Source organism: Meriones unguiculatus, chromosome 14 (genome assembly GCF_030254825.1).
Source record: "Meriones unguiculatus strain TT.TT164.6M chromosome 14, Bangor_MerUng_6.1, whole genome shotgun sequence".
NCBI classification, from domain to species: Eukaryota; Metazoa; Chordata; class Mammalia; order Rodentia; family Muridae; genus Meriones; species Meriones unguiculatus.
This window is the reverse complement of record NC_083361.1, coordinates 85,397,795-85,410,840: the sequence shown is the minus strand read 5'-3', so window position 1 is coordinate 85,410,840 and position 13,046 is coordinate 85,397,795. Positions and strand designations below refer to the sequence as shown.

The window sequence follows — 13,046 nt, the reverse complement described above, 5'->3', positions numbered from 1 at the left end:
TCCTTGTGATTAAGCAGCAGGTTGGGGATAGGGGTTTAGCACAGTGGGAGGGTGCTTCCCTAGTAAGTTCAAGGCCTTGGTTTGAAACCTCAGCTTGGGGTGGGGGAAAAAAAAAGTAACAAGCAGTAGGTTTGCTGCAGCTCCTCCCATCCTCTGATGACCTTCTTGTGGACCTCTTTACCGAAAACACTGGACTCCCTCCCGTGGCACTCCATTGTCAGATAACCATTTCCACAGCCTTACTTTCTGCCCATTCTGTGTGTGGCAAACCAAGGCTTCTCAGTGGCGAACTCACTAGAAATAGTCCCATAGAAACTACTAATCAGGTTAGGTCGTTGGATATTTCATGGAGATCAGTTTCAAAGGTGATTGTTCCCCAAAGCCATGCCCTTACCGCCAGCTGGATAATCCAGGTCTAATAGTCATCCTCTAATCACAGCTGCAGATACGCTGCTGTGAGCCCTGAGTAGAGCAGGCTGCCTCCACTTCCTCCTCCTCATGAATGGCAAGAGCACGGATGCTTGGCTTAGGAAGGCTGTGAACTCACATTGATGGGTTTAAAACCTGTTGCTATGAGTTGTATGAGCCTTTGTCAAGTAAAGGAATCTCCCGGAACCTCTGTTTATTCAGCTATGTTATAGGAGTAAAATCTGACTCCTGACGTGATCAGTATCTGTCAACCAACTTCATGCTCTGATCTTACTGTAATAAAACACTTAGCTAAGATAATCTCTAAGGTATTGCCAACTTTATAAACTCTTTATTCTCCACTTGTAATTATGTAAAATCAGTGTGTACTGTAAAGTTACGTCTGTTAACTTCAGATTCCTTGCTTTTCGTGAATTACTGCTTACAAAATATGCCCTTTGATAACCGGAAGTTTCAAGGCAGATGCGGTGGAGAAGACATTGTGCTGGTTAGAGCTTGTTCTCTTCATGAAGTTTGTTCATTTTCCCAGTCTTTCCAGACTCTCCTGAGATGTATGAAGCACACTCACCATCTCCACCTCCTGCATCTCCACCTCCTGATCCTGTGCCAAAAACTGAGCCTGCTCCTCTTAAGGTAAAGCCACCAGAGTGTTCTGTCCTGTGTGTCTTTTCTCTCTCAGGAACCTACTATGCTGAGCCATGTGTGATTTTTCTCTGTTTCTCCAGTGCTAGTAGTTAGCTCTTGTATCATGGTGCTCTTATCCAGGTTGGCCAGGTTGACACAACTCTCTTCTCACCTGAGGTGACCCATTGCTACAGGGCATGGCCTTAGGAAAGCTGCAGAGGTGGCTCAGAGTTAGCTTGGGGCAGCTTTTTGGTGTTCTGTTCACCATCAGGGCTGCTGTGCTACACAGCCGTAGTTAGAATTGGGCAAAAGGAGGCTCTGCCTGCACCAGGGCAAATTATGAAGGATAAAAGGAAACAAGACTCAGATTTATTCTTTAGGGAAAGGACTTGATGAGAAAAACCACAGCAAACAGCGACGTGCAGTTCTGAATGCTCTTTAGCTGTGGCTTGTCTGTGTTAGCATGGGTGGTGAAATGTAGAGATGAATGTTGATAAGCCTCCTTTTCTTTGTAACCATTAGTTTTCTTTAATTCATTCTGTTAAGACTTCTGTAAATCTTGTACTATTATATCATGGCCAGAGGAATGGGATGAAAGAGACAGTGGAGATAAAAGGAAACTGACAGTAGCAATACGTGCTTCTGGTGTAACTAGTTGGGTATAATGTTCAAATGCCAAGGCTGAACAAAGCAAGTAAGCACTGCATGGCTCATACTGAGAACCCCTGAGAACATCTCAGCCCCGGCTTCCTGGAAAACCCTTAGAGAAGCTGACTGCAGTGGAAGGCTTTCCCTGTCTCTCTCTGCCACAGAATTCTTAACCTGTTTGTCTTTTTTACCAAGAGCACAGCTCTTTCCTAAGCACGCTGCTTTTCTTTCTGTACACAGGACGACCCCAGGCATGTGCATTATGTAAGCATTACGCCTGTGCCACGGGGCTGTACTCCTTAAAGTGTGGAGTTCCTCTTTCCACTTTTTATCATAGTGGCGTGTTAGGGGGTGGTTTTAGAGATTCAGAATCTCTTATTTTTTTTCTATAGCTTTCCAGGTCAACTTAATATTGTTATTTTCTGATCTTTTAGCGTTCAAGTGGAGAAAACAAAAGAAAACGAAAGCGTGTCCTGAAATCTAAAACCTTTTTGGATGAAGAAGGCTGCATGGGTAAGACAAATGTGTGCCATCAGGGGCACCGGAGTCCGCTGGGGAGTGGTCTGTCCAGATGTGGATGCTCATGGGACTTAGCCCGTGGCCGCTGCTGCTTCTGGTCGGTGGCCCGCAGCTGGGGCACAGAGCACGAAGAACACTGCGGTGGAGTCAACAACTGGGCGTTTGTGTGGGCCCTACAGCATGAAATGAAGCTCTGGGGGGGGGGTCAAAGTCATGTCATCTCAGCTGGGGATCTTTTTGATCTGTGGAGTGGAAGGGAAATACCTCTTGCCTCCTGGTGGGGTCTTTGTGAAGATTCAGATGAGGTATCAACACTGTCTGAAACACTGAGAAACACGTTTTAAAAGACTGTAGTGAAAGGAAAGCTTCCCCAGTGTTTAGTCTCTGGAGAGAGTCAAGCCTCTGGTGTCCAGTCCCATTCATTCTTAGGAGAGTATGATTTGATCTCCTGCTTCCTGTGTGTTCCTCTTTGTGCCAGGTCAGCCTCTTGCCACGGTTGAACAGTCTTCGGTGGGGCTTTTGGGATACAGCACTTGCAGCCTGTTGGCATGCTCAGATTCCAACACCATGCTCTCCTGTCTGGAAATAGTATGGATTTGGGCTTATAAACTTGTGGTCAGTGGAATATAGATAATTCTTTCTCCTTTCTCATGGCCCCGGCCACAAAGTAGATCTCCTAGAGAAGGTTTTAATGCCTTTTGTTGTTCTTTTTTCAGACAGGGCTTCTCTGTGTATCCTGGCTGTGCTGGAACTCACTCTGTAGACCAGCCTGGCCTTGAACTCAGATCATCTGTCTCTGCCTTCTAAGGGCTGAGATTAAAGGCCTGTGCTGCTGCCACCACCAAGTGGCCCTATCTTTTTTTGATGTTCCTTTACTTGTTCAAATTTCTGTCTTTAAAAGATTGATTGGCTCTGCAGAATCAGCTCTTCCTCGGCTGGGTGCTTATTAAAGATCATGGAGACACTGTGATGGTTACATGCCCTATCCTACTACCCCCACTTCCTGTTCTGCTGATGCATTCGTCACTGTGACCATCATGCATAATTGGGGAGGAACATTCTTTGCATGTGGCAGTACTCTCTTGATGCTACTTTTCTTGAGAATCTGTGCATTCTGAACCTTGGTATGTTTTTTTATGATTTTTTTATTTTTTTTTTATTTTTTTTTTTGCTTTTAGTATTTTAATATAATTAGAATGTGTTAGCTATTGCACACACACACACATATATATATAATTGAATTAAAAAGACAAAAACATCAGTGCCAGTTTTTTTTTTCTTCTTACTCTAAAAGAAGAAAGTGAAGGATATTTTTATGAGAGCTCATTAGGAATCTATGGCTAATCATTTATTTCTTTGTTTTGAGCCCTCAGGTTTTGAGCAGGTGTAGAACCTGGGCTTGTTTGTGAGTCTTTCTCCATACGGGACTGTTAACAGGCTTAGCGGCAGCGATGAGAGCTGCTCACATAGCACCTTCGTTTGTAAGGTTTTTAGTTTAAGGGCAGCAGAATGAACCTTGGCTCTGGTTACTGACAAAGGCTGTGTTTTCCTCACTCTGCTTCGACTGCCAGATGTACCGGCACAGGGGCTTGCCCTGCCCTTGCTAGATTTTTTTCCCTGTGGGTTTGTAGTATGGACTGGCATTGGGCTTTGAACTAGGTTGAGGTGAATTTCTGATCAAGGAATGTGTTTCTGAGAGCTAAGAAGCCGAATGGAATGTTGTCCATACAGAGCAGGCTTCTTGGAATGGCAGCTAAGGAAAGTGGCACATTTAGCTAACATAGAGGTGCTGTGTTTTGAAGTTCAGATCTCCTTTGTCCTGTAGTTTGAAGTAGCTACAACTTTGACTCTAGAAATGCCCCTTTAAGATTTTTACACCAACTGTGCTGTTCAAGGCATTTGGTTGGTACAGCCTGGCTGGTGTTTAACTTTCCAAACAGTGTACCACACGACGTCAGCCACAACACAGCCAGTGGTTTCACCAAGAAGTAATGAAATAACAATCCTGAAATATGATAGTGTAGTCATGTTGCCATTTGAATAGAGAATATGGCTTACGAAGTAACAGGGGCTTACTACCAACTAGAAGTCATTTCCTTTCTACAGAGGGCTCTTCAGATCTTGCTAACATATAAGTCAATAACAGCTCGTAATTTTGTCTCGTGAATTGAGTTGTATAATACATTTGGCATAGGGCATGTTGGGGATAGAGGGTGTTCTGAGATTGTGCTTGCTAAATTACAGCTATTCCATGGGAATGCCTCACTAGTCTTTTCAAAAAGATTACAGATTTCTCTAATTTTACTAGCTATGTAAAGTACCTGAAAGTCTGGCTAAAATTGGAATTCTTCTGCATTCCTCGTCTTTCTCTTCTCCTTTCTTCCTTTGTAGGCATGGTCTCACCATGTAGCTTAGCTGGTCTCATCAGGGCTTTTTGCCAGTCACCAGGTGCACAGATGTCAGGTGTTTGCAGTCACCTGCCTGAGATGCTGCATTTCTAACCAGAGCGCCGAAGAGCCCAAATCCTATAGCCCAAGTTACAGTTTTAAAGCTTGTGTCATCAAAGTGGGTCTCAGTTCTTGGAAGTAAAAACAAATCCTAAGACCTCCATGTGGAGATAATTGGTGGGTTTGCAGCCGAGCAGGGATTAGGTGATGTGGCTGAAGGATGTTCTTCAGAGGCCACTTAACGTCCAGCAGAGCAAACGGCAGGGAAAGAACACTGAAAAGTATTTACCAAACACTGCTGGGGTCATCCATATATGCTGAGGGTCAGTGTGCTCTGCATTTTAATGGAGAGAGGGATATTGATTCATCAAGTGTCACCCAGACCAACAGTGTTTGTGTCATATGGGAATGTGTTTAAAAAAAAGTTCTCAGGCTCCCAGGTAATTAGTGCATTTCACATCAAGACAGCTGAGGCCTAGGGCACAGATAGTTGGATCGCCCTGCCTGTGCCTCTGAAACAGTTTAACCAGGGTGTTTTGATTAGAAAGAATTATCAATGAATAAGAGTGTGAAACCATTGACTTTAATACTTTGAGCCCGCTCATTCATGAGGCTACTTTTTCAGGGAAGAGATGTTTCCTTTCACTGTCTCTCTATCGCTTGCTGTGTTCAGAAAGGCTAAGAAAGAACGTGGTTGCTTCTGCTTTGGAAGCACTGTGTGTGACCTGTGGCTGTGGAAAGCAGGTGAGAACGCGGTCGTGAACCACTCTGCCTGCTCCCAAGGGCATACCTGTTGGCATAGTTCTTTTCCAGGTTTCCTTTGGGAAGAGTTCAGGGACTTTTATTTTAGTTTTTATGTGAATACTGCATGCATGTGTGTGCATCACATGGTGCCTGGTACTGGGGGAGATCAGAAGAGAGACGTTTGGCCCCCTAGAGTTGGCAGTAAGGGCAGTTTCAAGCTGCCCTATGTGACGGGAACTGCACTCAGGTCCTCTGCAAGAAGAGCAGATGGTCTTGGCTCCTGAGCTAACTCTCCAGCTCATTTTAGTGGCAGAGAAAAAAACCGTTGGCTGCTAGGAAGTAAGAAAACTGGTAACTTTGCTTCTTATTTTATCATTGTCTGTCCTTAAACTTTCAAATGTATCATCTAGTATGGTTCATTTGGAACCGTTTTCGTCGTGATATAGGCTGCAGTAAATCTTGGGTTCATTAGCAGTCATTCCGTTTCAAACACTGAGCAGTTGGGTAACAGACTGTGGCCTCAAGTGGGGGCAGTGGTTGGCAGCAGGATGGAGCGCTCTAGAAGTGTCCATGGTAGGAGAGTGGCTAGGTAGAGCTGGAAATGTGCAAGTGTGTGGCTCACAGAAATGGGACTCGGGAAGCCAGTTAGAGCATGAAGTTAGGAGTAGGGGTTTGTGCTACAGACAGTTCATATGTAAAGCCCAGGAAGTTAGCCAGTGTAGACGAGGAACTGAGTAACAGATGTGGACAATTAGATGATAAAGGCTCGTCCGGATATGTGGGACTCAGCTGAGAAGGGGAGGTCGCCTCAGCCCCGCCTAGGGGTCATGTGACTCCAGGGTATTTTTCTGGCTGAGGCTAGATATGCTCTCCCAGTAAGAAAAAGGCTGGGCCTGATGAGCAGGACAACTTACCCTTTGGTAAATGATTCAAACTACCCCATGTTCTTCTTTTTTCCTGTTCCAGTGACTGAAAAAGTCTACGAGAGTGAATCCTGCTCAGACAGTGAAGAGGAGCTTAAGATGAAGTCAGCCTCAGTGCACAGACCCCCTGCTGCCTCTGTGAAAAAGGAGCCCAAAGAACGGAAGGGCCCCAAGAAAGGGGCTGCTGCTCTGGGCAAAGCCAACAGACAAGTGTCTATTACTGGCTTCTTCCAGAAGAAGTAAAAGCTGCCGCTGGCAGAGCTTGGGGTGGTCAGGGAGAAGACCAAGAAGAATAGACTGTCACTTACTGTGTAAGTTTGCCGGCTCCTTGCCTCACCTGCATCGTGACGCTGCTCTGCTGTCATGTGACCCTTGTACTGTTTCTGTTTTATTCCAACAAAAGGAAGTCACCTGGAAGCGGGAGGCAAAAGAATATTTTTTAAGACTGTTACATTGAAATGAGTTTATAAAGCACAATCTTTGACCTGCCTAGGATAATTCATTCAAGAATTACCTGCCAGGCCCCACTCACCCTGTCCCATGTTCCTTTTCTGGTCCTCTGTATGTGTGACCTTGTGACAATGTTTTTATTTTAGGAGCTCTGCTGTATGTATTCACCACTTCTCCACTTTCCTCTCCCTACTGCCCCACTTCTTTCCCCTGACCCCACAAACCTATTTTCTGTAAATCTTTTTAATCTTGGTCAGATGAAAAGCTAAAACTAAAAACTTCCTGTAATCCCCTGTCTTCATTGTTTAGGGACACTTGGCTCCAGGCCAGGCCAGTGCATATTGGCCACTCCTTTCACAGAAGCTCTCTGGAGCTTTGCTCACACTCATGATTTGGGCAGAGTACAGACAGAAATTTACTAATGTACCTATTCTTACCAGAAATGACCTAGAGTCAATGGTGGGCACTGACAGAGCTGTTGTATTGCTAACACCATACTTAATACCTAGAGAGTGGAGTCTGTATAGTGGGATGAAAGATTAAAAAGAGAAATAAAGGCTTGCCATGCACCAGATAGAATTTCTGCCTCTCAAGGAAATAGAGTCCAGAAATGACAGTCTCCCATTCCAGGAAGGAATGGAGAACTTAAGGCACAGATTTCTACACAGATGTTGCTCCTCTGTGTTTTCAAGTCCTGCATTTGCTCAGAGGGACAGGCTCCCCAGGAAGAGTTTGGGGGCGGGGACCTGGCTGGTTATAGATCTAGACCATAATTAAAACATTTGCTTTTGTACTTTTGTCTGTTCTGATAATAACTTTTAAGCACCTTCCATTAGGCAGGAGGTGAGACCCGTCCAGGTTGTGTGGCAATGGCTTTGGACACTGAGCTGTGGGGAAGGGAAACAGACAGGACTGTGATTCACCCGTGGAAGGTGAGGGGTGTCTGACCCGACCCATTCACTGACTTGTGTCATAGAGATGGAACCAGCTGCCTGCTGTTGAAGGTTAGGGTTGGGATTGACCTTGGGATTTACACAGCTTCTTTAGCAGCCAAGCATGGGCTTGATTAAGGCCAGCAGCTTGGGAGATGAGCCCTGGCCTTGCGTAGAGGGCTAGAGGGCAGAGGCCCTGCACATTGGGCGGAGTAAAGTCTGGCGTATTCCAGAACTTTTTTTTTTTTTTTTTTTTTTAAGTGGAAAAGAGTGGAATGCCTGGACTTAAGCTTGACAAGAAACTCTGGAGAAGAATCCCTTATTTTAAGTGGTTATTTTTGTCATTGCCTCTAGTCATTTTTCTAAACGGGAATGGAAAAGTACAAGGCAGCAATCCAGTCTTTAAAAAATCTGATTCTGGTGGGATTTCTAATAAAACCAAATTTGAATGGGAGCTCTGGTGCAAGCAGGAGTTGCAAATCTCTGATCCCTGTACCCAACATGGCACCTGAGCTCTGAGCTGTCTGCAAGGCTGAGCAGGCTTTCTCTCCACGCTGTATAATCCTCAACCAGGGCACCATGAGTTAAATAAATCCGAGAAGCTGTTTTGAAACAGTGCTTCAAACCGAATGTCTGATGGGTCTGTTATTTGACAGCCTGGCGGCAGGATGTGCAGTTATCTAAATGCTGACCAGGAACAGGCTGGGTTTCAGTTTATGTTGTTAAAAGTGCAGAGCCATAGTCTGAAATGGACAAGTTATTTGCTGTCTTCATCATCTTTTCAGTCCTGTGGGAAATCTTACTTTTAGCCAACCTTATTTTTCAGTTCATTAGGAAGAAAATCTAGTCCTGATCTTTCATTCTGTATTGGTTTGGCTTCGTCCCTTGCTGGCTGGGTGATGTTGGGCAAATTTCTGTCTCGGTTTCCTTAACAAAGTTGAGCTAAAATGAGCCACTCTGTGTGCCAGGCTGAACTTGTATCTGTAGCCTGAATGTGGTCCACAGTGGCAGGCCCTCGGCGCGGCTGCTCTCCTGATGGTAAATGCAGGCAGCTACCAGCTCTTTGAAATGCTCCCTAGCACACAACCCAGATGCTGTCCTCTCAGAGGCCTCCTGGCAGTACATCTGATCTAAAGGGGAAGATGGTTATCCTGTTTTATGACAGGTTTTAGAGAGTGGAATATTCTTTTTACTGAAAGAAAGGTTTATAGATGGTGGTATTTACTATTAATTAAAAACATTTATTGTGTTTAACACGTGCCAGACCTCTGACTGCAACACAAGAGGATACAATAGAAATTGTAGAATTTGTTTCTTGTCCTCAGGATCCAGTGGACATGAGACATAAAATGGAATTTCAGGGCTGAGAGTGCAGTGATAGAGAAGTAAGGGTCTCCCAGCGCTCTAAGAAGGTGGGTCTCAAAGCAAGCTCTGGGAGGAGAACCATAGCTCTTTGAAGGCCATGTATTATTATACCAAGAAAGGAGAATGGGAAGGATTTCCCAGGCAGAAGAGCATGGCTTTGGGTGTGGAGGAGTAGGTTGTAGAATTAAGATGGTTTCTTACATGTATGGGTGTTTTGCCTGTATGTGTGTATGTGTGTATATACGTGCATCATGTGTGTTCCTGGTGACCAGAAGAAGGATCCCTGAGCCATCATGTGGATACTGGAAATAGAACCCAAGCCCTCTGTAAGGGCAGCAAGTGCTTTTAAACCACTGAGCTATGTCTCCAGTTCCCAGACTATAGAATTTTAAAACGAGAAAATACATTGAGATGTGAGGTTGGGGTCCTGCTGAGTAGTTTGGATTTCGCCCATAGATAATGGAGTCCAACTGAAGAATGTTGAGAGGGATTTATTAAAGTTCCATTAGAAGTCAGTTCTTGTGATGAGTGACAGTTGGCGTGTCCTGTGCTGCTGCATGCTGTGAGAGTCCATCTCTCTGTAAGTGCCCGTTGTGTCTGAGGTCCAGCAGTGGGAAAACGCTAATGAGATTAAAGAAATTGTCATAGCTAAAGCTGCTTTATTCTGGCAGCTGGTATAAACAATCACATTGTTCCCCAGACTCTCCGGCTTGCATTTTGTAGCAGAATCAGTTTTTTAAGAAGTGATTTCAAAAGCTGATTGTTCCTTAACATTCTTAATGACAGGAGCCTCTACTAAGCTTAACGCATAGGAGAGTGGGATGGGGCAGGACAAGTTCTCTCTTAGCTTTCTCCTTTAAGAAGATGGTGCTAGTTACACAGGGAGCACAGAGCCTTATAAGGAAATGAATTGTTTCTTGAGGACAGGGTAGAACGGGCGCCTAAAAACGGATCTGCCAGAAATGCACTCAGTGTCAGACTCGTTTTGGTAAACTTGTCTCTCCTTTCATTGGTTCCGGGATCTCAGAATGCTGTATAATGCAGCTTTTACCACCATGAAACCTTCAGGGGCTGCGAGAAGGCAGCATTGCTTTCTGAGTTATTACCCTGGCGGCTCTGTAAATTAGCCCATGCTGTCACCATGCCCTCTCTGAAGGGCACATTGTACCCAAATAACTGCATTTAGGATCTGCTCTTGCCACTCCCTACTGAATGACACTTCTCCCCTCTTCTGCCTCTGTCCAGTTTGTGTGTGTGTGTGTGTGTGTTTTTAAGTGTGGGCCACCCACAGATGACCACCCAGGCTCCTTAGCAAGAAGCTTGGTAAGGCTTCTGGTCTAATTTTCCATTGGATCAGAACCCACCGTAGCTCCAGAATTGCCCTTCCATTTCAAGCCTAAGTTGCCACACTCCCCTCCTCCTCTATTTTTCTCCCTCACTCTTGCCAGGCTCCTCATTCCTTGAGGCCTCCCCTTGGCTCTTACCACTTTCTTTTTTAAGGCTCAGAGTACTCTGTGGCTAGCCCTTCTTCAGCTTTTCCTTTGGTCTCTTGGGCTTTCTCAAGGTTCTTCCATGTTTCTTGCCTTTTCCTGGACTGCGCTTGAAGGTTGGAGAAAACACCTTGTCTGATGTCTGCTTTGGATCTTTCAAATGCAGAGCCCCAAGCAATTTGAACGGTAGTCACCTTGGTCCCAGACAAGAGACTGACTGGCATTAGTAAGAAACAGGAAGTTACCGGTTTGGAGTCCAGTCACATACACATTAACTAGTTCATAGCAATGACAATGCTTACGTGCATGGTAGGACAAGAATTTACTGAGCAGAGAACCTGCATGAGCACAGCGGGCAGTTTCCTAGTCTCCTGCAAAAGCAGCAAAAGGTTTAGGAAACTGCCAGAGAAGGGTTACCAATTGAGTGGGTTCAGCTGTCGGAAAGTCATTCACCATTTATATACTGGTCCATGTAAGAAAAGCATGAGTAGGGGCTCTTTAACATTTCCTGTCCCCACCGAGACTGGAGAGTTACAAACAAGTTTTAAGCAGATAACCAGGATTATTTTGAGGCAGTTTGTACAGTGGTTCTCCATAAGTTCAACTTGATTCTGTAGAGTCCCAACGGCTCTGGCACCCTGGATAACAGGGTGCCCTGACGGAAACACTCTGTTCTGTTAGCACTGGCGGACTGTAGGCCAGGTTCTACGCTCTGGCTTGAGCTTCTTTATTTAAAATGCACAGCCTTGCTGCAAACCATTAGTGAGATAATGTGTAGTCGGCACCTTCTAGTTTGATGCATGGAACTAGGAAGAAAAGAGCTCAGTTTTGAGCACCTACTCTGCCTAGCACTGTTGCATGTATTGTGTATGTTAACTAACTCTTGTTCCTAACAACCTTGAGATGAGCACTTTTTGAGACACTGTCTCCTGGGTCCCAGGCTAGCCTCAAACTCACTGTGTAGCCAACGACGACCTGAAACTCCTGATCCTCTCCACTTGTATAGGCATAGACGAAGCCAGTTTGGGTGGTACTGGGATGGAATCCAGGGCTTTGTACATACTAGACAAGCCCTCTGCTGAGCTATTTCTCTAGCCCACAGGCGCTTTTACTCCCATTTCACATGAGGAAACTGAGGCAGTTTGCCCAAAATGACAGAATTGGGCAACAGTCGAGGCAGGGTACCTTGTGCTTGTGGCATCTGGACTCCATTGCCTGTCTTCACCCTCAAGCAGTGTCACATATCAGCTGATGCTCTTTGTTTGGTGTCTGTTTTGGTATGTGCAGGTGTTTTGTTTGCAGTTATATCTGTGCACCTTCTGTGTGCCTGGTATCTATAGAGGTCAGAAGAGGGCATCAGATCCTTTGGAACTGGAGTTACAGGTGGTTGTGAGGTACCATGTAGGTACTGGGAATTGAACCTGGTCCTCTGGAAGAACAGCCAGCGCTTTTAACTGCTGAGCCATCTTGCCAGCAAACTGGAGATGCTCGTTTTTATAAGCAAAAGGACATGGGCTTGTTCAGATCCCATACACTCCCATTTGAAGCCTGTCTCAATGTTTATCAGCCACTCATCTTAGTCCTGTCTGCGGGCTCCTCGCCAAGTGCTCTGAGTCTATAAACAAACAGCCAATTATGTTTCATATACCATACTTACAGAGTTAAATAAGCAGACTAATAAACGCTAAGAAGAATTTAGAAGAAGTTTAGACAAAAATAAAGTTTTCCAGTCATTTTAGGTCACCAGGAAACCCTGTAAATTAAGCTCTCTGAGAAATCCATCTATTTGGTTTCAATTGAAGTTCAAGAATACTATTTGCCTTGAAAAGTTCATCCAATTCTTGGTCTTGCTTTTGACACAACCTTTGTAAGAATAACAAAGGGGGGGAGGCGTTTTTGCCTTCTAGTTTGATGCATGGAACTAGGAGGGAAAGAGCTCAGTTTTGAGCACCTGCTCTGCCCAGCACTGCTGCACGCGTTGTTTCTGTTAACTAACTCTTGTTCCTAACCTTGAGAAGAGTACTTTCTGAGTAAAGTAAGCCGTGCTTTGAGCGCGCTGGTAGAAAGTGGCCCAGAGACAGTTGTTGCCCGTGCAAATAGGTGAGGTCGTAGCGACAGCCTCCATGTAGAGGGAGAGAGCCCTGGGGCTGGGGCTCAGTGGATAGAGCCCTTGTCATGCAAGTGTGTGGACCCATTCAGACCCAACTCCCAAGAATCCCAAATGGGCAGATTGGCCTGTTTGAATCCTGGAAGAGAGGATTCCCTGGGGCAAGTTGGCTAGCTGGACTAGCCTAGAGCCCCACTTCAGTAACAAAGTCGAAGATACTGGAAGATGGCACTGACATCACAAGCACTTGCATGTCCACATACATGCAAAACAACGGAACCCTTGATTTTTAGGTGCTTTCTTCAGCTTAAGAGTTAGGTGCAGATGCTACAAACAGCATGACCCCAGTAGAGCGCTGTTCAGTCTGT

At 45.2% G+C, this 13,046-nt stretch overlaps 1 protein-coding gene across 4 annotated transcripts in view; it reads left to right on the top strand.

Moving 5' to 3' along the window:
- Pold3 (DNA polymerase delta 3, accessory subunit) overlaps positions 1 to 8,341 on the top strand; it is a 39,352-nt gene extending 31,011 nt beyond the window's left edge. For all 4 annotated transcript variants that reach the window (XM_060367642.1, XM_060367643.1, XM_060367645.1 and 1 more), the window contains 3 exons: positions 959 to 1,062; positions 2,136 to 2,214; positions 6,378 to 8,341. In XM_060367642.1, the coding sequence (XP_060223625.1) occupies positions 959 to 1,062; positions 2,136 to 2,214; positions 6,378 to 6,577 (383 nt within the window). In that variant the 3' untranslated portion in view covers positions 6,578 to 8,341. The remainder of the gene's footprint in view (positions 1 to 958; positions 1,063 to 2,135; positions 2,215 to 6,377) is intronic.
- Positions 8,342 to 13,046: the final 4,705 nt, after the last annotated feature.